At 39.4% G+C, this 16,333-nt stretch overlaps 1 protein-coding gene across 4 annotated transcripts; it reads left to right on the forward strand.

Annotated features, from left to right (window-relative positions):
- trip6 (thyroid hormone receptor interactor 6) lies at window positions 1-15,802 on the forward strand. 4 transcript variants are annotated; one of them, XM_084107427.1, is made up of 11 exons: window positions 1-69; window positions 516-578; window positions 2,877-3,090; window positions 5,975-6,132; window positions 6,932-7,036; window positions 8,441-9,004; window positions 10,314-10,407; window positions 10,487-10,656; window positions 11,336-11,514; window positions 11,717-11,837; window positions 13,514-15,802. In XM_084107427.1, exons 3-11 carry the CDS (start codon window positions 2,886-2,888, stop codon window positions 13,643-13,645), a joined length of 1,728 nt encoding a protein of 575 aa, XP_083963553.1. In that variant the 5' UTR covers window positions 1-69; window positions 516-578; window positions 2,877-2,885; the 3' UTR covers window positions 13,646-15,802. The 4 variants fall into 4 exon arrangements, with proteins under 4 accessions (XP_083963553.1, XP_083963555.1, XP_083963556.1 ...); XM_084107429.1 differs by having other exon boundaries at window positions 11-69; window positions 10,317-10,407; XM_084107430.1 differs by having other exon boundaries at window positions 63-380; window positions 10,317-10,407.
- The last annotated feature ends 531 nt before the right edge of the window (window positions 15,803-16,333 follow it).

Consider the following 16,333-nt stretch of genomic DNA (forward strand, 5'->3'; position numbering starts at 1 on the left):
ACATGACGTCATGCGCGTGCCCGCCGCACACACACAGGCCTGTCAGCCGCCGCTGATCCTCCAGGAAAAGTAGGTTACTAAAATGAAACCGACAGGGAACTAAAAGTGTATTGGTTTAGGTACTAACCTAAAGCGAACACAGCTTACTGATAGTGTTTACTCTCATCTTGTGAGGCTGTAACGTTATTTCTTTTAGAAGTAAAAAAAAAAAAATCTCGTATAAATCAGCCTTGCAGTTTTCGCTTTATTTAACACACAAATAAACAGTTTAAACTGGATGCTACTCGTCGACAAACTGAACGATCTCGATGGCTCGTTTGTCGTTTTAATGTTTAGGGGATAGTTTTTAATGTTTAACAATTGCATTGATATACTTGGTGGTAAGTAAGTGCACAAGGCTGGGAATCTATGAACTGAACTTTTTAATTGAAAACACAGGCAAACCAGACACACACACACACACACACACGGACGAAGCTCGCCGGTTCATTTCATGTGCTGATTTCATTTTGCAGATGAAAACGAAGCAGGACGAGGCAGATGCTCGGTAGACTGGGAGTCTGCAGCGTTTTCAAGAGGTACGGGAAATCGTTAATGTCCTATTGTTTAAATAACCCAATAAACACAGGACGCAAGTTACCATAGATGAGTTGTTGTTATCGCAAACATCCACGATGACGGTTGTGTGCGGCAGTGTCGCACTTTTATCAGTCGATGCAACTTTGCAATGTTCACAGTCCACAGCAGGAGAGAGAAGCAGTAACGCGTTACATTGTAGATTAATTTGCTTTCAAAGATTAAAAAAAACATTGTCATACGGGTGATTCATCGGCCTAACAATCCCCGGCTTTGAGTATGAGCTTTCACGGATTGCGGTGCAATCCAATGTCGTCAGGCTGGACATTTCTCTGGATACAAACATAGACATTTATTAGTGTGTAGATCAGTGCTGTGATTAGAGGTCACAGCTGAAAAATACATCTTTAAGGTGGTATTTGTTTTGTTACATGGTCGCAGTGGTCATTATCTGGTCCAAACTGGTCTGGTTGACACCATTGGACCAGCAACAACAAATTAGCAGCTAGTTATTTATATAGTAAGATGGTTTAACTATTTTGGGGGGCATCATAACTGGTCAACCAGCTAATGACCAGTTTGAAACCAACTGCTATCTTAAAGGCACAATTTTTGGATTAAAATAGCCTAGAACAAAGATTTTGTTGACTTGTGTACTTACATTATCTTAAATGTTTCCAACAATGTTTAAATTCAGAGAAATCCGCTATTTTAACCAGTGTAACGGCCCATGTCAATGTGTCACCTGACATCATATCTGTGTTACCATCAATTTCTGGGTTGACTTCCTTACCTTGTAAACACCAAAGACGCTTTAATATGTTTTATTAGACCGGTGAGCAATTGTTTGGATACCTTTATCGACAGAAAAGTAATCATTGTTATACAGCTCGGCGCTGTTAGTCTTATTGGTTGAATCTCTTGTTTTCTTGATTTTACCGTGAGTTTGTTCCCAAAAAGTAGATCAGACAACATTATTTTGTCAAGTGGCTAACATAGCATAATCAGATTTATTTGTAGTAACAGTAATACAGCATTTTCTCCACCATATGTTTTAAAATGAATTGCATGCCGTTTAGCAACACAAGTCATTCAGCTTTTATTAATATGATATTCTAATATCGATCTATCTTACTGCAATGTGCAACAAGTGTGTCTCATAGCAGCCACAGAGCGAACGCACAGAGTAACGTTAACATAACTTTCATCACAGCTCAGTAACACAGTAGAACAGCGTTGCATTACCCCACAATGATCAAACGCAACGGTATCAAAGATCAAGGAAGAAAGAGGCGAATTTGAACATAACATTAATCGTAAAATATGCATGAACAAAAACAGCAGCGTAAAATCTCTCGGCCCCGCCCTGCTTCATACCACAGTAACGTTAATAAAACTTTAATATATTAGCTCATCCATGAACACGATTTTTGCCTGTCGGATTGCTTTCCTTTGGTTGTGGGGTTGAAGACGACAACTCCCATGATTCCACGCTCATTCACAGCGCCATCGAGCTACGACTTCATTGTTTTGAATAAGCGACCTCTAGTGGCGAAACTTGCACACTGTGCCTTTAAGCTGGATTTCCCTGCACCGTCTCAAAGGCCCTGTTTGTATTTTAATACTTCCCATATATCTGTTCTGACTGTGTTTACACTTGTTAGCATCTTGTATTGTTGTGAGGTTTATTTGCTTTGTTTTCGTGAGCTTATAATAACAAACACTCCTCAGCCCTTGGATACACAGGACATTGTCCAGCGGACACCAGATGGCTCAAATGAAAAGTTGATCATTACATAACATTTCCTATCTTATTTTCATGGACGGACTCCGTATATAAAGGATTGTGGATTAAGTGTTGTGGACAATGGCCATTGTACCAATGGGAGACTTAAGAGAGGAGCGAATACATTGCAAGTACTGTGCACCTGTGGGAATTTTATGTATGTATGTGTGTGTGTGTGTGAGAAAGAGAAATGCATTTCGACTAAGGAACCCTGGAATTCCCCTTTCGGCTGAGAATGGTTGCCTTTTCCTGCTTTTTAATTTGATGCCTATTGTTATCGTGGAAACCATGCGTTGCCACTGGAAACTCAGCATAAAGCATCAACCGGTTTTGTGTAGTTACAGTTATGCACTTTTTTACAAGTTTGGACAGCACTGCTATAGGGTCTGATCTCTTTGAGTTTGAGGTGTGTAGTAGAAAATCTTGTTATATTATTTAGTCATGCTCATGCACAAACACGTCACTTAAAACGGAGAAAGGTTACACACTGACAATTGTTATTCTGTCCTTGTAGAAGCCTGGTATGTCTGGCCCCAACTGGCTGCCTCCAAGAACCCTGGGTAGTTCAGATCGAGCCACAGCACCAATGTCACACTCTGGCCCCGCTCTCTACAGACCTCCTAAGAAAGGTCTCCCCGACCAGAGGCCCAAATATAACATGTATGAGCAGAATGGCGGAACAGGAGGAAATGGGATGCCTGTAAGATATATGGCAACTGGACCTTCAGGTAAGAACCCTTAAACTTTCCAGTGCAGGTTGATGCATCACGCTTCATTAGGGCTGCTCAATATTGTAAAAAACTGACATTTTTATCATTTTTATTTTTTATACAGCAGTCAGCATTTGAAGTGGATGTCAACCTTTCATTAAAGTTATACATGAATTTTGAACAATACCCGTTCTTGTCTTAGGACAACTTTTTTGATTCACTTCAAATGTTGACTACTGTATATTGTGATATTAAAACATTTTCACCAGATGAATTGAATGGCTCTATTTGAAATGAATTCATCTTTCTAGAACAGGGGTGGGCAAACTACGGCCCGCGGGCCACATACGGCCCGTTAGGCTGTTTAATCCGGCCCGTCGAGTATTTAAAATATTGTCTTAAGATCGCGTTCATTTTGCCTTTTTCTTGCAATACTTTGCGTTTTATATATATTGCGTTTCATATATTTGACAATCAGAATATCAGATATTTTATGCCATAGCTAACAAATGTAAAAAAGGAAAAATGACATAAAAGCAGATCATCATTCATTCAGCGCTGTTGTGGCTGCGGTGTGTCACGTAACAAGCGATGACGCGTCACCATGGAAGCCAAACAGACAGCGACTTAAGCGCATAGACTTGTTGCACGTTAATGTTTTTTCCTTTTTTGGAAACTCAGAGAAAAAATTGTGTGGTAACCGCTTGCACACCTGTTTAGTTTTTCCTTTGACTTGTCTGCTATTTAGTTTCTTTGCTCCTCTGGATTTGTGGGTTATCCTGACTGATTCCGTTTACCGACCTTTATCGCCCGGCTTTCGGCTACGCTCCCCTGTCTGCCATGTAACGTTACAGAACCCGGTTTTGTTCATTAAATGTTCTGATCTGCCTTTGCTTTTTATGTTTTATTTTATTATACTTAAAATAAATTTATATATTCGTTTATTTCGTTTTTTTTTTCACAAATGTATGACTTTTGGAAGTGCAAATTGATTGCCATGTGCAGTTTTAATAAAGTTGAATTAATGTAACCTTCTGTCATTTTTACTCTTCTAAGTGTACACTTGTAGGTGTTTTGTTTCTAATTTACTGTTAGGCCCATTAAATAATAATAAGGATAAACAATATTTAAAAAGTATAGGCTATAATTATCTAACATCTGACTAATTAAAAATTAACCTCAAAACATAACATGCTAAATGGGCGATATCTAAGTTAGCATAAAAAATGTATTGTCAGAATGTCGTCTCTCACATTCGCGCAGTCAATTTCACGCAGACGTTGCCACAACCTAAATTTGTTTGCTCAGCCCGATCTCATGAAAGTGCGAATACCACGAATTGTATTTGTAGTGCTTATGATACGCAGTTTTCGCGTGCATATGATGCACACTTTATGGCGTGTAATAGGCACGCACTCCGCACCCCTAATCCTAACCAAGGGGTTTACAGTGCGTAGCATATGCACGCAAAAAAAAAAATTTTGGCATATAAATGGCACGATAAATAAAATTCGTGGTATAGATACGCACTTTCATGAGATCGTGTTTCATAATCTGCTACTGGGCAGGTGTTGTGCCGAATTTCGACCCCCTGCCAAATTATTACCCCCCTCGTTGAAGTCAGTACCTGATTGCCTAATCCTACCCCTCCCCCACAACTAATCCTAAACTTACCAATACTAGGGGGGTAATAATTTGGCAGGGGGTCGAAATTCGGCACAACACTGGCCCTCTGTCAAATTTTAAAACCCAGTGTGGCCCTTGAGCCAAAAAGTTTGCCGACCCCTGTTCTAGAATGATTGGGGGGCTTTTAGGGGAGGGAATCTGCATAGAAAATAATAAACAAATTACAAGCATAGATAAATACAATAGAACAAAAATGCAAATGAAATAAACACTGTGCTTTTCAGGTAAGTCTAACAGTATTCATGTACAGAAATTGAATAATCAAATGTAAAATAAGATTGCATTGTCTTCAATGTATAAATTAAATCTAATATTTTTTTTGTTAAAGCTGCAACTGTGTTTTTCTCTTTGTATTTTGTTGTTTGATAACCATTAATGACAGGAATATTAGGCTGCTGTCACTTTAAGAGCTAATGCACTGATCCAATATAATGAAACGCATCCGTTTTCTTTCTCAATTGTTTGCGTTCACGTAAGCCGGTGTTTATGAGGATACATGCCAAGACAAGTTTTTGGGCATTTTGAATTTTGCATGTATGTGTCCGTTCAAGCACAAATAGACACAGAATGAGAACGTAATTCGGCTCTTTGCGTGCACAGAAAACTGACCACAAGTTCTGAATTAGTTTCTCTTTTGCGTCCTCTTGAGCTCAAATGGTTTAAAATCTCTTGAATGTTTAAACTGACAGGACCTAAAACACGTTCAAATTATACATTTTGCAATTAAACCGTGAATCACATGCGTTTCGAACCATAGTGCCTGGTCTATACGGATCATGGATCAACTACGATCTCTGTACTTGACATTGCACATCCTGCGACGTGACTATCACGGATGCGCACATCATGATCTCGATGCTTAAACGAAATATCGTGCATGAGAATAGTTTTATATTGTTGATTCCCTTAAAAAGGTTTTTAATCATGTAAATCCAAATGTTTTTTGTCTTATTTAGTTTAAATTTTAAAAACTTAAGTATAGTTTTTGCCATAAAAATAGCCAGAGAAGCTGACATGGTGTTAAAAAACAAAGAAACAAACATATGCATCATGTTTTTTCCAAGCGGTCCAGTTTGTGACATGGTTCTTGTTGAAAATTGTTTATAATTGTCAACCTTACAAGCACAGTGGTTATTTGATATTAAGCAACTCATTATCTCTTTACTTGGATTTATTCTTAAAGAAATAATTGATTGAATACTATTCGTGTGCTTAGGGGGATCCATGCAACACCAGCATCAAGATGATCGCTCAGGGTCTACTGCCTATCATCCATTGCCTCCCCAAATAGGAGAGCGATACTATGCTCCAGGCCAGGGGCCCAAAGAAGACCACCACAACTGGAGCCCCCGCATGGCCAGCCATGAACTTCACGTCAGTGATACCCACATGTTCTTTTATAATTACTTGTGTTCTGTGAATGTGATTTGATCCAATTTTAATTTGTCGATCATTCCTTAAATTTCCTCAAAAATACTGGAAAAATAAAGTGCCCCTATTATGCTAATTTAAAGGTTCCTAATTTAGTTTTAAATGTCTCCTACAATAGGATTACATGCATCCAAGGTCAAAAAACACTTTACTTTTCTCATAACATACATTGCATATCACCTCATCAGTCTAAAAACGGTTTGTTTGAAGATTCAGTCTCTCTAAACCCCTCCTTTCCAAGAGCGTACTCTGCTCTGATTGGTCAGACTGTGCACGACTGTTGTGATCTTGATGGAAGTGCACGTGAAGTGGATTTTCAGTGCTAAAAATACCATCTTCTCAATGTGACGATATCACAAACCAAACTCTTCCAGGCTTTATTAGCTACAACTACAGTGTGTGAGAATCAAAGACGACATTGATCGGTGGCAGCCAATGAAGACCATAGACTGGCGTTATGTAAATTTGTTTTATCTCATGTTTTTAACAGCAAGTGAGACTGGAGTTACTGGCAAACTGTTTTTTACTTTTAGGAGACAATAACTTTATTTGTCGTGCACTTTGATCTTTAAAACTTGCAGAACTGTTACATTCACAAATAGCGATATTACACACTGCATAAAAATAAAAAATAAAACAGCATAATAGAGGCACTTTGAAATATTCCCCACACATTTAGGCATTATTGTGTTTCATGAAAGTATAATAATGTGAGTTTTTTTTGTGGCTGTTATTTGTTCAGAGTCGGGGATCAGAGAAGCACATCTCCAATATTGACGCAGAGATAGACTCTCTCACATGCATGCTGGCTGACCTGGACAATCACCCTCAGAGCTCAAGCGCACCGGTAAACACTTTAAAATCAGTAACTCTTCAAAATAATGCTTTAAACCAAGTGCCAGGGGGAAAGAACGTTGAACAATAGTTTAAAGAATGCTTTCAGACATATTAGTACGTAAATGTGTTTCGTAAGGCTGGAATACACTACATCACTAGTGCTAAACTGGTTTGGCCATGGGACCCACATTTTTCCATGGTCATTGAGCTGTGATTAGAATTGTCAATTTTTAGGAATTTGATCCAAGTATTTATTTCTCAAAAATGGTTGAGACACACACACACACAAGCAGGGCTGTTGCATCCGGGGCCCTGGTGCAGGTTGTTGCTGTGGTCCCGCCTCGGTTGAAATTGAAAGCCTGGGGCCTTTCTCACCTCTAGCGACGGCCCTGCACACAAGTACCATCCCACTTTACTTAGCATACACATAAATTGTAACAATATCACTAACACTGGTGGATAAACAGTATAAGGTAAGGCTATGAAATAGCAGTCCCAAACTAGTTTTTGTTCATAGAGTAAAGTTAGTAAGTTACTATGAGCCACTAATAGTCATCAAAAATATAGAAAATAACACAAAGTGAAAATAAAATGGTATTTTGGGTTAAGGCAAATACACAATACTGATATGAACTGTTAATAAAACATGGACGCTGATCCTGAAGAATAGAATGAACATGATACCTGCATGCAAATCCTTCCCAGCTAACACACGACGTACCAGTTACTGTACTTTATTTTGGTATTACATACTTTTTGGTAATTTCATGACTTACTAATTGACAACGTAAATTGTGCACGCAATTGAAGAGTGTGTGCCGTGTGCACAGTTTATCTGACAGGACAGGAAAGTAAATTTTTCTGTGGTGAGAGACTTTTAATTTAATAAGAAATTATGAAAATAATGTTAGAATAATGACAAAAAGCCTGACAACTTCTCATCTGACCGCACATACTGAATCAGGACAATTTGACAACGTTTTTCTCAGGCACTCTTACTTAAACTGCCTGACAGAAGAGTCAACAGCTTTCACTCATGTCTTTCAAAATAAAAGTCTTGCATCAGTAAAACATTTAGAATGACTTTTTTTTTTAAACAAATCTGAACAGATTTTAAAACACTAGGCATCATACACTTGCTAATTTTGTAAATAGTTAGAGAAAAACTGGGCGTCATACACTAATGATTGAGGATCACACACTACCAGACTTCCAAACACAACAAACTCACACAGAAACATGGCGCCTCGATGCTAGAAGACGCATGCAAATAACTTTTGGCAACTATAGCATCGGCAAAAATTGGATAGTGTATCCCAGCCTTTTGGGTAATGTTTAGTATTGGGGTGTTGTCGCACAGATCTCTGAAATACTTGATTCTGATTCTGTTTTTTTCCCCATTTTTTTTCAACAGTTGTATGACAATGTGCCTTACAGCAAGCACGGCCCTATTGACCGCTATAACTCTTCCAACCAGATGGGGGCTCCACCAACAAGCAGGCCCTCAATGGGCTACCCCGCTCCACTCCAGAATCAGTACCACCCCGCCCCACCGTACACCTCTACACCTCAGCCGGACTATATTTACCCCTCCGTCGCCTCTTCAGTCCACAAACCTTACCCACAACCAGTGCCTGCCTCCTACACCACTGCCTCCACCCCAACCGGTCCACGCTTTACTGTACAGGTGAAAACGGCTCAGCCCGTCACCTATTCTCAGAGCGGGCGACAGGCAGAGCAAGCGTACACCCCGCCACCGCCCCGTCAGCATGCCTCGCGCCCCCCTCAGCAAGATCGGCCACATTATGAAGCGCAGGGACAGGGCTGGTACCCACCGCCACCTCCTCCTGCACAAGAACCTCATGGAGATCCCGCTGCCTATAAGGGAGGAGCAGGAAATATGCCAGGAGGGAGAGCCGGCCAGGGAGTGCCGGTGAAGATGAGTCAAGACCAAGTGTCAGCATATCAGTCTAACAAGGTAAGACCGGTTTATTGGGAGAGGTCGATGTTGGTTTGTCAAGTTGTAGCACAAATGGAAACACTCTGGCATGAGACCAAAGGCAGACTTCCTATTGAGTGGCTTTTACAAAAAAAAGAAAAAAAACTCGCATTAAAGTAGTCTTGTAAATGATTCTTATTTTAATTTATTCATTTTTTTAATGTTAATAGACAGTCCTTTACACACAAAATATTACATTTATTAATTTATTATATTATTATGCTTTAGCTGGACATTAACTTTATTCTAGCGCTGCTATAAAGTTAGTTTGATTGATTCACTTCCGTCGCAACGATCATTAGTTATTAACTTAGGGGCAGCTAAAGCAACACCATTTTAATAGAAAACTCTTAAGTTCTTTCTGCGCAAACTTTAAAAACGCGAACCAGTGAGAACGCAGATGGAGTCTATAGGTATGCGTGTTTGAATATATGTGCATAGGCGTGTAGTCCTTTACTGTATGTTCCTTTTTTGTTCTTCCATGTAGTTCATTCATCTTCACTTTATTTTTTGCGAAGCATTATTTGCTTCGCTTCAGCTATGATAAAGCGACATCCACTCTTGCATTGAGTGTTCATGCATTTTGTGGGCAAAGCAATGAAGGGAGGGGTGTGTTTGTTTGAGTTGATTTCTAATATCAACAGTGTTTCTCAGAAATCGCTTACTGCACCTTTATGTTAGACTTAAGTGGCCTTTTACATTAATACTGATTATCTGCAAGTACAGTTTTTAAAGTCCGCGTGAACCGGAAGTTGCAAACGACTTTTCTCCAGTGTTGTGACGTATTTCCCAGTGAAAAGGAATATTGAACAGAGGGCAGGGTTTTACTCTAGCGCTCCTCCTCTCCATCTCTCGCTCATTACAGACTAACGGTTTGAGGGGAGTGGTTAAGCGTTTCCCAACCCAAGCCGTCAAACCTATGTCATCAGGGAAGGTCCTCCAATGCAGAGGGGAGGGGCATTTTCAGATTTTGATTAAAGATTACGAAGCCAAAAATTTTTTTTGTGTGGATTGACTTGCATGGATGAATTGTTCACCACAAAACGATCAATTTAGGCAAAGTAAATATGGTCAATTTTGATTTCATGTGGACTTTAAATACATCTATGATTTGAAGTACTCTACAAGTGCATCTGCAATACAATGAAGTGCACTGCTTTTCAAAACGGTAGTGAACATGATTTATGTGTTTTTACTCTACATAAAGTCTGAGAATGTGTAAAGTTTACATTTGTACAAGAATGGTAAAATATGTACATGGTTTCAATGTTCTTCCATGTTCTGCCAGCAGGGGTCAGCACCGCGTCCGGAGGAAGAGTTGGATCGACTCACCAAGAAGTTGGTGTATGACATGAATCATCCCCCAACTGAGGAATATTTTGGTACGCTCCAATATTTCATGCATTTTTGCTCATTTTATGTGTAGAGTGAGGGTCATGGCTCTCTCTGTCTCTCTCTCAGGTCGATGTGCTCGGTGTGGGGATAATGTTCTGGGAGACGGCAGTGGCTGTATTGCCATGGAGCAGGTGTTTCACGTGGAGTGTTTCACCTGCATCACCTGTCATGCCAGACTGAGAGGTCAGCCCTTCTACGCATTAGACAGGAAGAGCTACTGCGAGAGCTGCTACATAGTGAGTTCTCTTTTTCTGTCGTCTTCTCTTGGTTTCTGCCTTTTTATTGTATGTTTTTAGCCTGGAAATCCAGACCCAAATCCGAAAGATTAAGGGTCTGGCATTGAGTAATGAAAATCACCCAGCTCGAGGGGCGGCACCAAGCATGCATTTGAAAATCTCACTGCACGCAATTGGTTAACACTATGACCAATCACAGCAATACACTGGGTGACGTATCCAGAGCCCCATACGCTTAGCTACCAGCGGAGTTAACTGGTAGATTAGACTCTTGCCGTATCCGGTCGACAAAACAGCAACAGCCGTCTTCTGTTCCTCTTTTAGATAAAACGGCAAGTCTAACTCGTTCATTGTAGCGGCCAAAGCCGTTTCAAACAACTGGTGTTCATCCATAGCCATCTTGCAATGTTACTAATGACTTCGACGTCGCAGCGCTGTCGTCATCTGTTTAGCTCGCCTCTGGCCCGCCTATATCAGATAACCCGATGTGATTGGTGCAGCTCGGCTACAAGGGCACAGTTAATGAGCATCATTACTCAACGCCAGAGTAAACTCGCTGAGCAAATTCAAATTGTGCTCTCGTGAGATCTCTGGATTTCCAGGGTAGTATGTTTTTTCCTTTCTGTAGCACATTTTACATCAAAACTTTGAACATTTTTTTCTTCCTCTCTGTTCACAGAGCACACTCGAGCGCTGTTCAAAATGCTCTGAGCCCATCCTAGACCGCATCCTGAGGGCGATGGGAAAGGCTTACCATCCTCGCTGTTTCACCTGTGTGGTTTGCGGCTGTTGTCTGGATGGAGTGCCGTTTACTGTGGATGCCACATCTCAGATCCACTGTATTGAGGACTTCCACAGGTACTCACTCACTTCACTCTCACTTCACTTCAAGCCTCTGTTTCTGTTGATAAACAAACAATTGAATGCAGATGGTGGAGTGGCGTGTTTTTACTAAATCTTTGCATTATTTTTATTAATATGAGGCTCTTTCAAATGTCCTACCAGTTACTAAATTGATTGATTTTATCTCTAAAACCTTGTTTGCTTCCTGTCTGAACAGGAAGTTTGCCCCCCGCTGCTCAGTATGTTGTCAGCCCATAATGCCAGAGCCCGGGCAGGAGGAGACCGTGAGGATCGTTGCACTGGATCGCAGTTTTCATGTTAACTGCTACGTATGTGAGGTAAGAACCATCATTTTGCATGTTTACTGTTGAATTATTTATGTAATGCACCAACTCAGATATTTGAGAGTAGTTTATGTTTAACATCCATGCAAAAATAAGGGGTTTCATTTAGTGATGTATGATATTGACAAGAAACTTCTCAATGTTTAGGGGGATTTTGTTAATTATGAAAGTCGCACTAAATTATTTTTTTAAATTTGTAATTATCTGATTAAATAAGAATTGTCCATTTTGATTTCATGGCGTCTTTATACGTTTGTAATGATGACAGCAATTTAGTATAAATTATGTAATTACAAATGTTTAAATACATGACATACAAGTATACTTCAGTTTACCATGCTTGTCCGAACATTCACTTTAACCATATTTTAAATACAATAGAAATAATAAAGTTATATGTAATGATATATTGAAATCAGCACCACCAACAAAAGCCATCTTTGCTTTTTTGCAAGACTTAATTAGATTGGTAACAGCAAAACACTACAGACAAAACCATTGTTTTTCAGGCAATGGTCAATTTTGAGATTTTAGGCTATTTCGCTTTTACTTGACTTCTTTACACTAGTCTCAGTTAATTTATGGAAGCAAAATAGCCTGAAAATGCCTGAAAAAGTGTAGTGTCTCGTCTTAAAGCTGCAGTCGGCAAGATTTTTATGATCATATTCACTGAAACCGACACTATGCTCCGACAGAACAACATAAATCAGCCGTTTTTAGAAAAAAACCCACGCTTCTACCTCCACCTAGAGCCTGTTTTTGTTTTGCAAAAATCCACCGCTCCCGGTTCTTCTGGTCCAATCAGTGCAGGGCTGTGTGAGATCTGACTGTCAATCACAGTTCGTGCACATGCCACAGATCCCCTCTCGTGCACGTCACAGTATCACAGGCACACGCCTGAAGTTCGCAGGTGTGTTGGATTGTACGAAGCGTGATGGCGAGAGAAAATCTACTAACAAGTGTAAATGACATTAGCAATTGCTATCTATGGGTAGATTAGCCAGGGCAGCCTACCTCCGAGTACTCCATGGTGTTGATCGATGCTGAAGAGACGGGTGCGAACACAGAAAATCTGGTGCACACGCACTGACGAGCACGAACTCGATGGGAGGGTGCTCGCTGGTAGTGGGGGAGGGGCGTGAGAGTTGTAAACATTCAAAATTTTGACTAAGTCCCCTCAATCTGCCAGACTTACCGACTGCAGCTTTAATCTGGCACTACAGAGTGCAACAGTCGAAAATAAAAACTCAATTTCTCCATTGTTTTTTATTCGATTATGCTTATTTGCAGTGCTTCATGGGATTGTAGTTCTTTACCTCGCTTCTTTCCCTACATTTTTTTTTTTTCAAAATGCTTTTTTGCTTCTAACCAGAGTTTGTAATGTTTGTAGCTTGTTGGTTTGGTTCATTGTTTATTTTTTATTGAAGACTTTTTTTAAAATCCCTATGGGAGAAGTGACAAGGGGGGGATATTTCTGGAACCATCGGCACTGAAAAAGTGCGAGGACACTGTTGCAATATTGTTAAATATGTGGCATGAATGCATTTACACTGCAATTATAAATGCATACATAATACTTTGAGATGAATGTATTAAAAATAACATGAATGAATAATAATAAGTGAAGTAGAGCAAGTGCGTGCTAAAGCCGTACTGTGTTTGTGTTGTAGGAGTGTGGTCTTCTCCTCTCTTCAGAGGCCGAGGGAAGAGGCTGCTATCCCCTGGACGGACACATTCTTTGCAAGAGCTGCAGCGCTCGTCGGATCCAAGACCTTTCTGCCAAAATCTCCACTGACTGCTAACGCCCCCGTCCTGACTCGCTGTGCCCTTCATGGTTACTCTTCAGACCGTGCAACTATCTAAACATCCACCACCTGGTATTTCTTCCATCCTCCACACTAAATATCCACGTCAATCTCATGGTAGCATAGAGCTGTGGACAACAACAAACAAACAATAGCTCTTGTGCTAGGAGGAGATTGACTGGAAAGATGAATCTTTAATAACAGAGAAAAACAGGTGGTGAATGAAATGTGTGAAATCGTATGCGTGTTTATGCAAAATGTGAGTCTTGTGAACAGGGTGCATTTCTGACTTTGGAAAATCTGTCACTGCTCTTGAGAGTTTTTACAACAACCTTTCATGGAAATGTAGAAACAAGTCTCGGTTTCCTCAAATAACGCCCCGATTCTGCTGGCAGTCGGGGTCGCGTCATATTGTCCCCATTCAGATGCGCTTTCACATCGTCTCTGTTCTCTTATCCTCTCAAAAACAAATACATGATGTTTTCTCCTGCTACACTCGGCGGAGATCAAGCGCTCCTTATTTTAATACTTGAAATCATGATTGTTGAAGGATATTATTACTGTATTTCATTTACGGACTTGGTATTGATTTATTCATCATGATGCTAATAATGATTCTCTGGTAAAAAGGTGGAAAGGTTTAACATGGGCAGCTTTTTTTGTTCTTTTTTTCCTCCTGCTCTTGTCAGTCCAAACAACCTCTAGGTTTATGCTGAACTCTTAAAGGGATAGTTCACCCAAAAATTTAAATTCAGTCATTAATTACTCACCCTAATGTCGTTCCAAACCCGTAAGACTTTCCTTCATCTTCAGAACACAAATTAAGATCTTTTTGATGAAATCTGAGAGCTTTCTGTCCCTCCATTGACAGCTACGCAACTACCACTTTAACGCTTCAGAAAGTTCATAAAGAGATCGTAAAACGAATCCATACGAATTGAGCGATTTAGTCAAAATTTTCTCAAGAGACTCAATCACTTTATATGATGAACAGATTGAATTTAGGCTTTTATTCACATATAAACATTGATCAGCGAACATGAACAGAAGCTCAAACGTGATGCGTAACACGAGAATGAACCTCATTGGTTCTCACGTGTCAAGTGAACATGCTTGAGCTTCAGTTTACCACAACTGATGTGTGTTGATGAATGTTAACATGTGAATAAAAGCCTAAATTAAATCTGTTCATCATATAAAGCGATCGAGTCTCTTCAGAAAATTTTGGAACAAACCGCTCAATTCATGGATTAGTTTTACGATCTCTTTATGAACCTTTAAGTGTCAGTGGTAGTTGCGTAGCTGTCAATGGAGGGACAGAAATATCTCCGATTTTATTAAAAAGATCTTCATTTGTGTTCTGAAGATGAAGGAAAGTCTTACGGGTTTGCAATGACATGATGGTGAGTGATTAATGACAGAATTTTAATTTTTGGGTGAAGTATCCCTTTAATCTGTTATAAGAACCGCATATAGTCAGATAGGAATAAAGAGTCAGTGTAAGCCATGAAAGCTTCAATGAAGGACATCTTTGGACTGGTGTGTGTTGAGCTGCATGTAGAGTTTGTGGTTTGGTTTCGGGAGCGAGTTTGAATAGTGAGAGAAATAGTGAGCGATTAGGGAGAGGAATCTACAATGTTAGAAGAATGACGAATACGACCTATTAGTATTAGAACGTTTCTCGTAACAGTGAGGAAGTTAGTCGCAATTTTGTTACTTAATATACAGATTAGTGACTAACAGAAGATAAGTGGAATGAAGTTTACAAGAAGGTTAAGACTTTCACTTCAGATTTTGATCATGCATCCGACTTTTGTGCAAAGAGATTGTTACTGACTGGCTTTATTTTATTTTTTTGCTGTATTTTGTGTCAAAATGCATTTTTTATTATTTGAATTATGTGGAACAGCAAGCATCCATTACTTAAAGCGATTTTACAAAAAGGTTTCAAATAAGATGTTGATTGTTTGAAGCAAAATAAGTAAGTACCAGTGTTTGTTCCGATGAATAGTTACATTTATCTAGAAACTAAAAGCATAAAGTGGGTTGCAAATACGATGGTTGCATGCTTTATTTATTGACTTTGTCTGGAATATTCTGTAAGATGGTTCAAATCTGATCAATTTGCTGCCATAAAACGTTTTCTAAACCTGTCATCATTGTCATTAATCACTGATTGATAAAGTGCCCCTGGTTCTGCATGGTTTGTTTTAATGGCTGATATGTTTTAAGCTGCCGGTTTATTTCAGGGCTTGTTTGGATGACTTTGCATTTTTTTTTTTTTTTTGATGTTGATTATGGGGAGACAAAAAATCTGCTTTATAAATCCATTTGTATTTACAGCAAATGTCTATTGATTTCTAGTTTTTGTACTGACCATTGTTTCGATGAACTGTGAAAGGAAAAAAAATACCAAAAAAAAAAAAAAAAGTTGTGTGTTTGCTTTTTTGTATTACTTTACATAGAGCCAATCGCACGTAAACAGTTTCCCTGATCACAGTTTATTACAGAGGACTAACAATCTAATCACACTGTTGCAAGGTCAACACAACCTATAGATCAAGATTTGTTCAATTTAATTTGAACTTTAATCATTCAATCACTTGCTATCAATCTCCATAGTACCCATGACACAAATATTTTATACCATACAGTGCATAAAAATCAGTACTATACAAAAAGAGT

The sequence above is a fragment of the Abramis brama genome (assembly GCF_963993115.1).
Source record: "Abramis brama genome assembly, chromosome: 3".
Lineage (NCBI taxonomy): Eukaryota > Metazoa > Chordata > Actinopteri > Cypriniformes > Leuciscidae > Abramis > Abramis brama.

Bases quoted from the DNA above. Each gene is read 5' to 3' on its own strand.
- trip6 (XM_084107427.1), top strand. From the start codon at position 2,886: ATGTCTGGCCCCAACTGGCTGCCTCCAAGAACCCTGGGTAGTTCAGAT. The intron at 3,091-5,974 runs GTAAGAACCCTT...TCGTGTGCTTAG, and splicing joins TATGGCAACTGGACCTTCAG to GGGGATCCATGCAACACCAG. The intron at 6,133-6,931 runs GTCAGTGATACC...TTATTTGTTCAG, and splicing joins TGGCCAGCCATGAACTTCAC to AGTCGGGGATCAGAGAAGCA.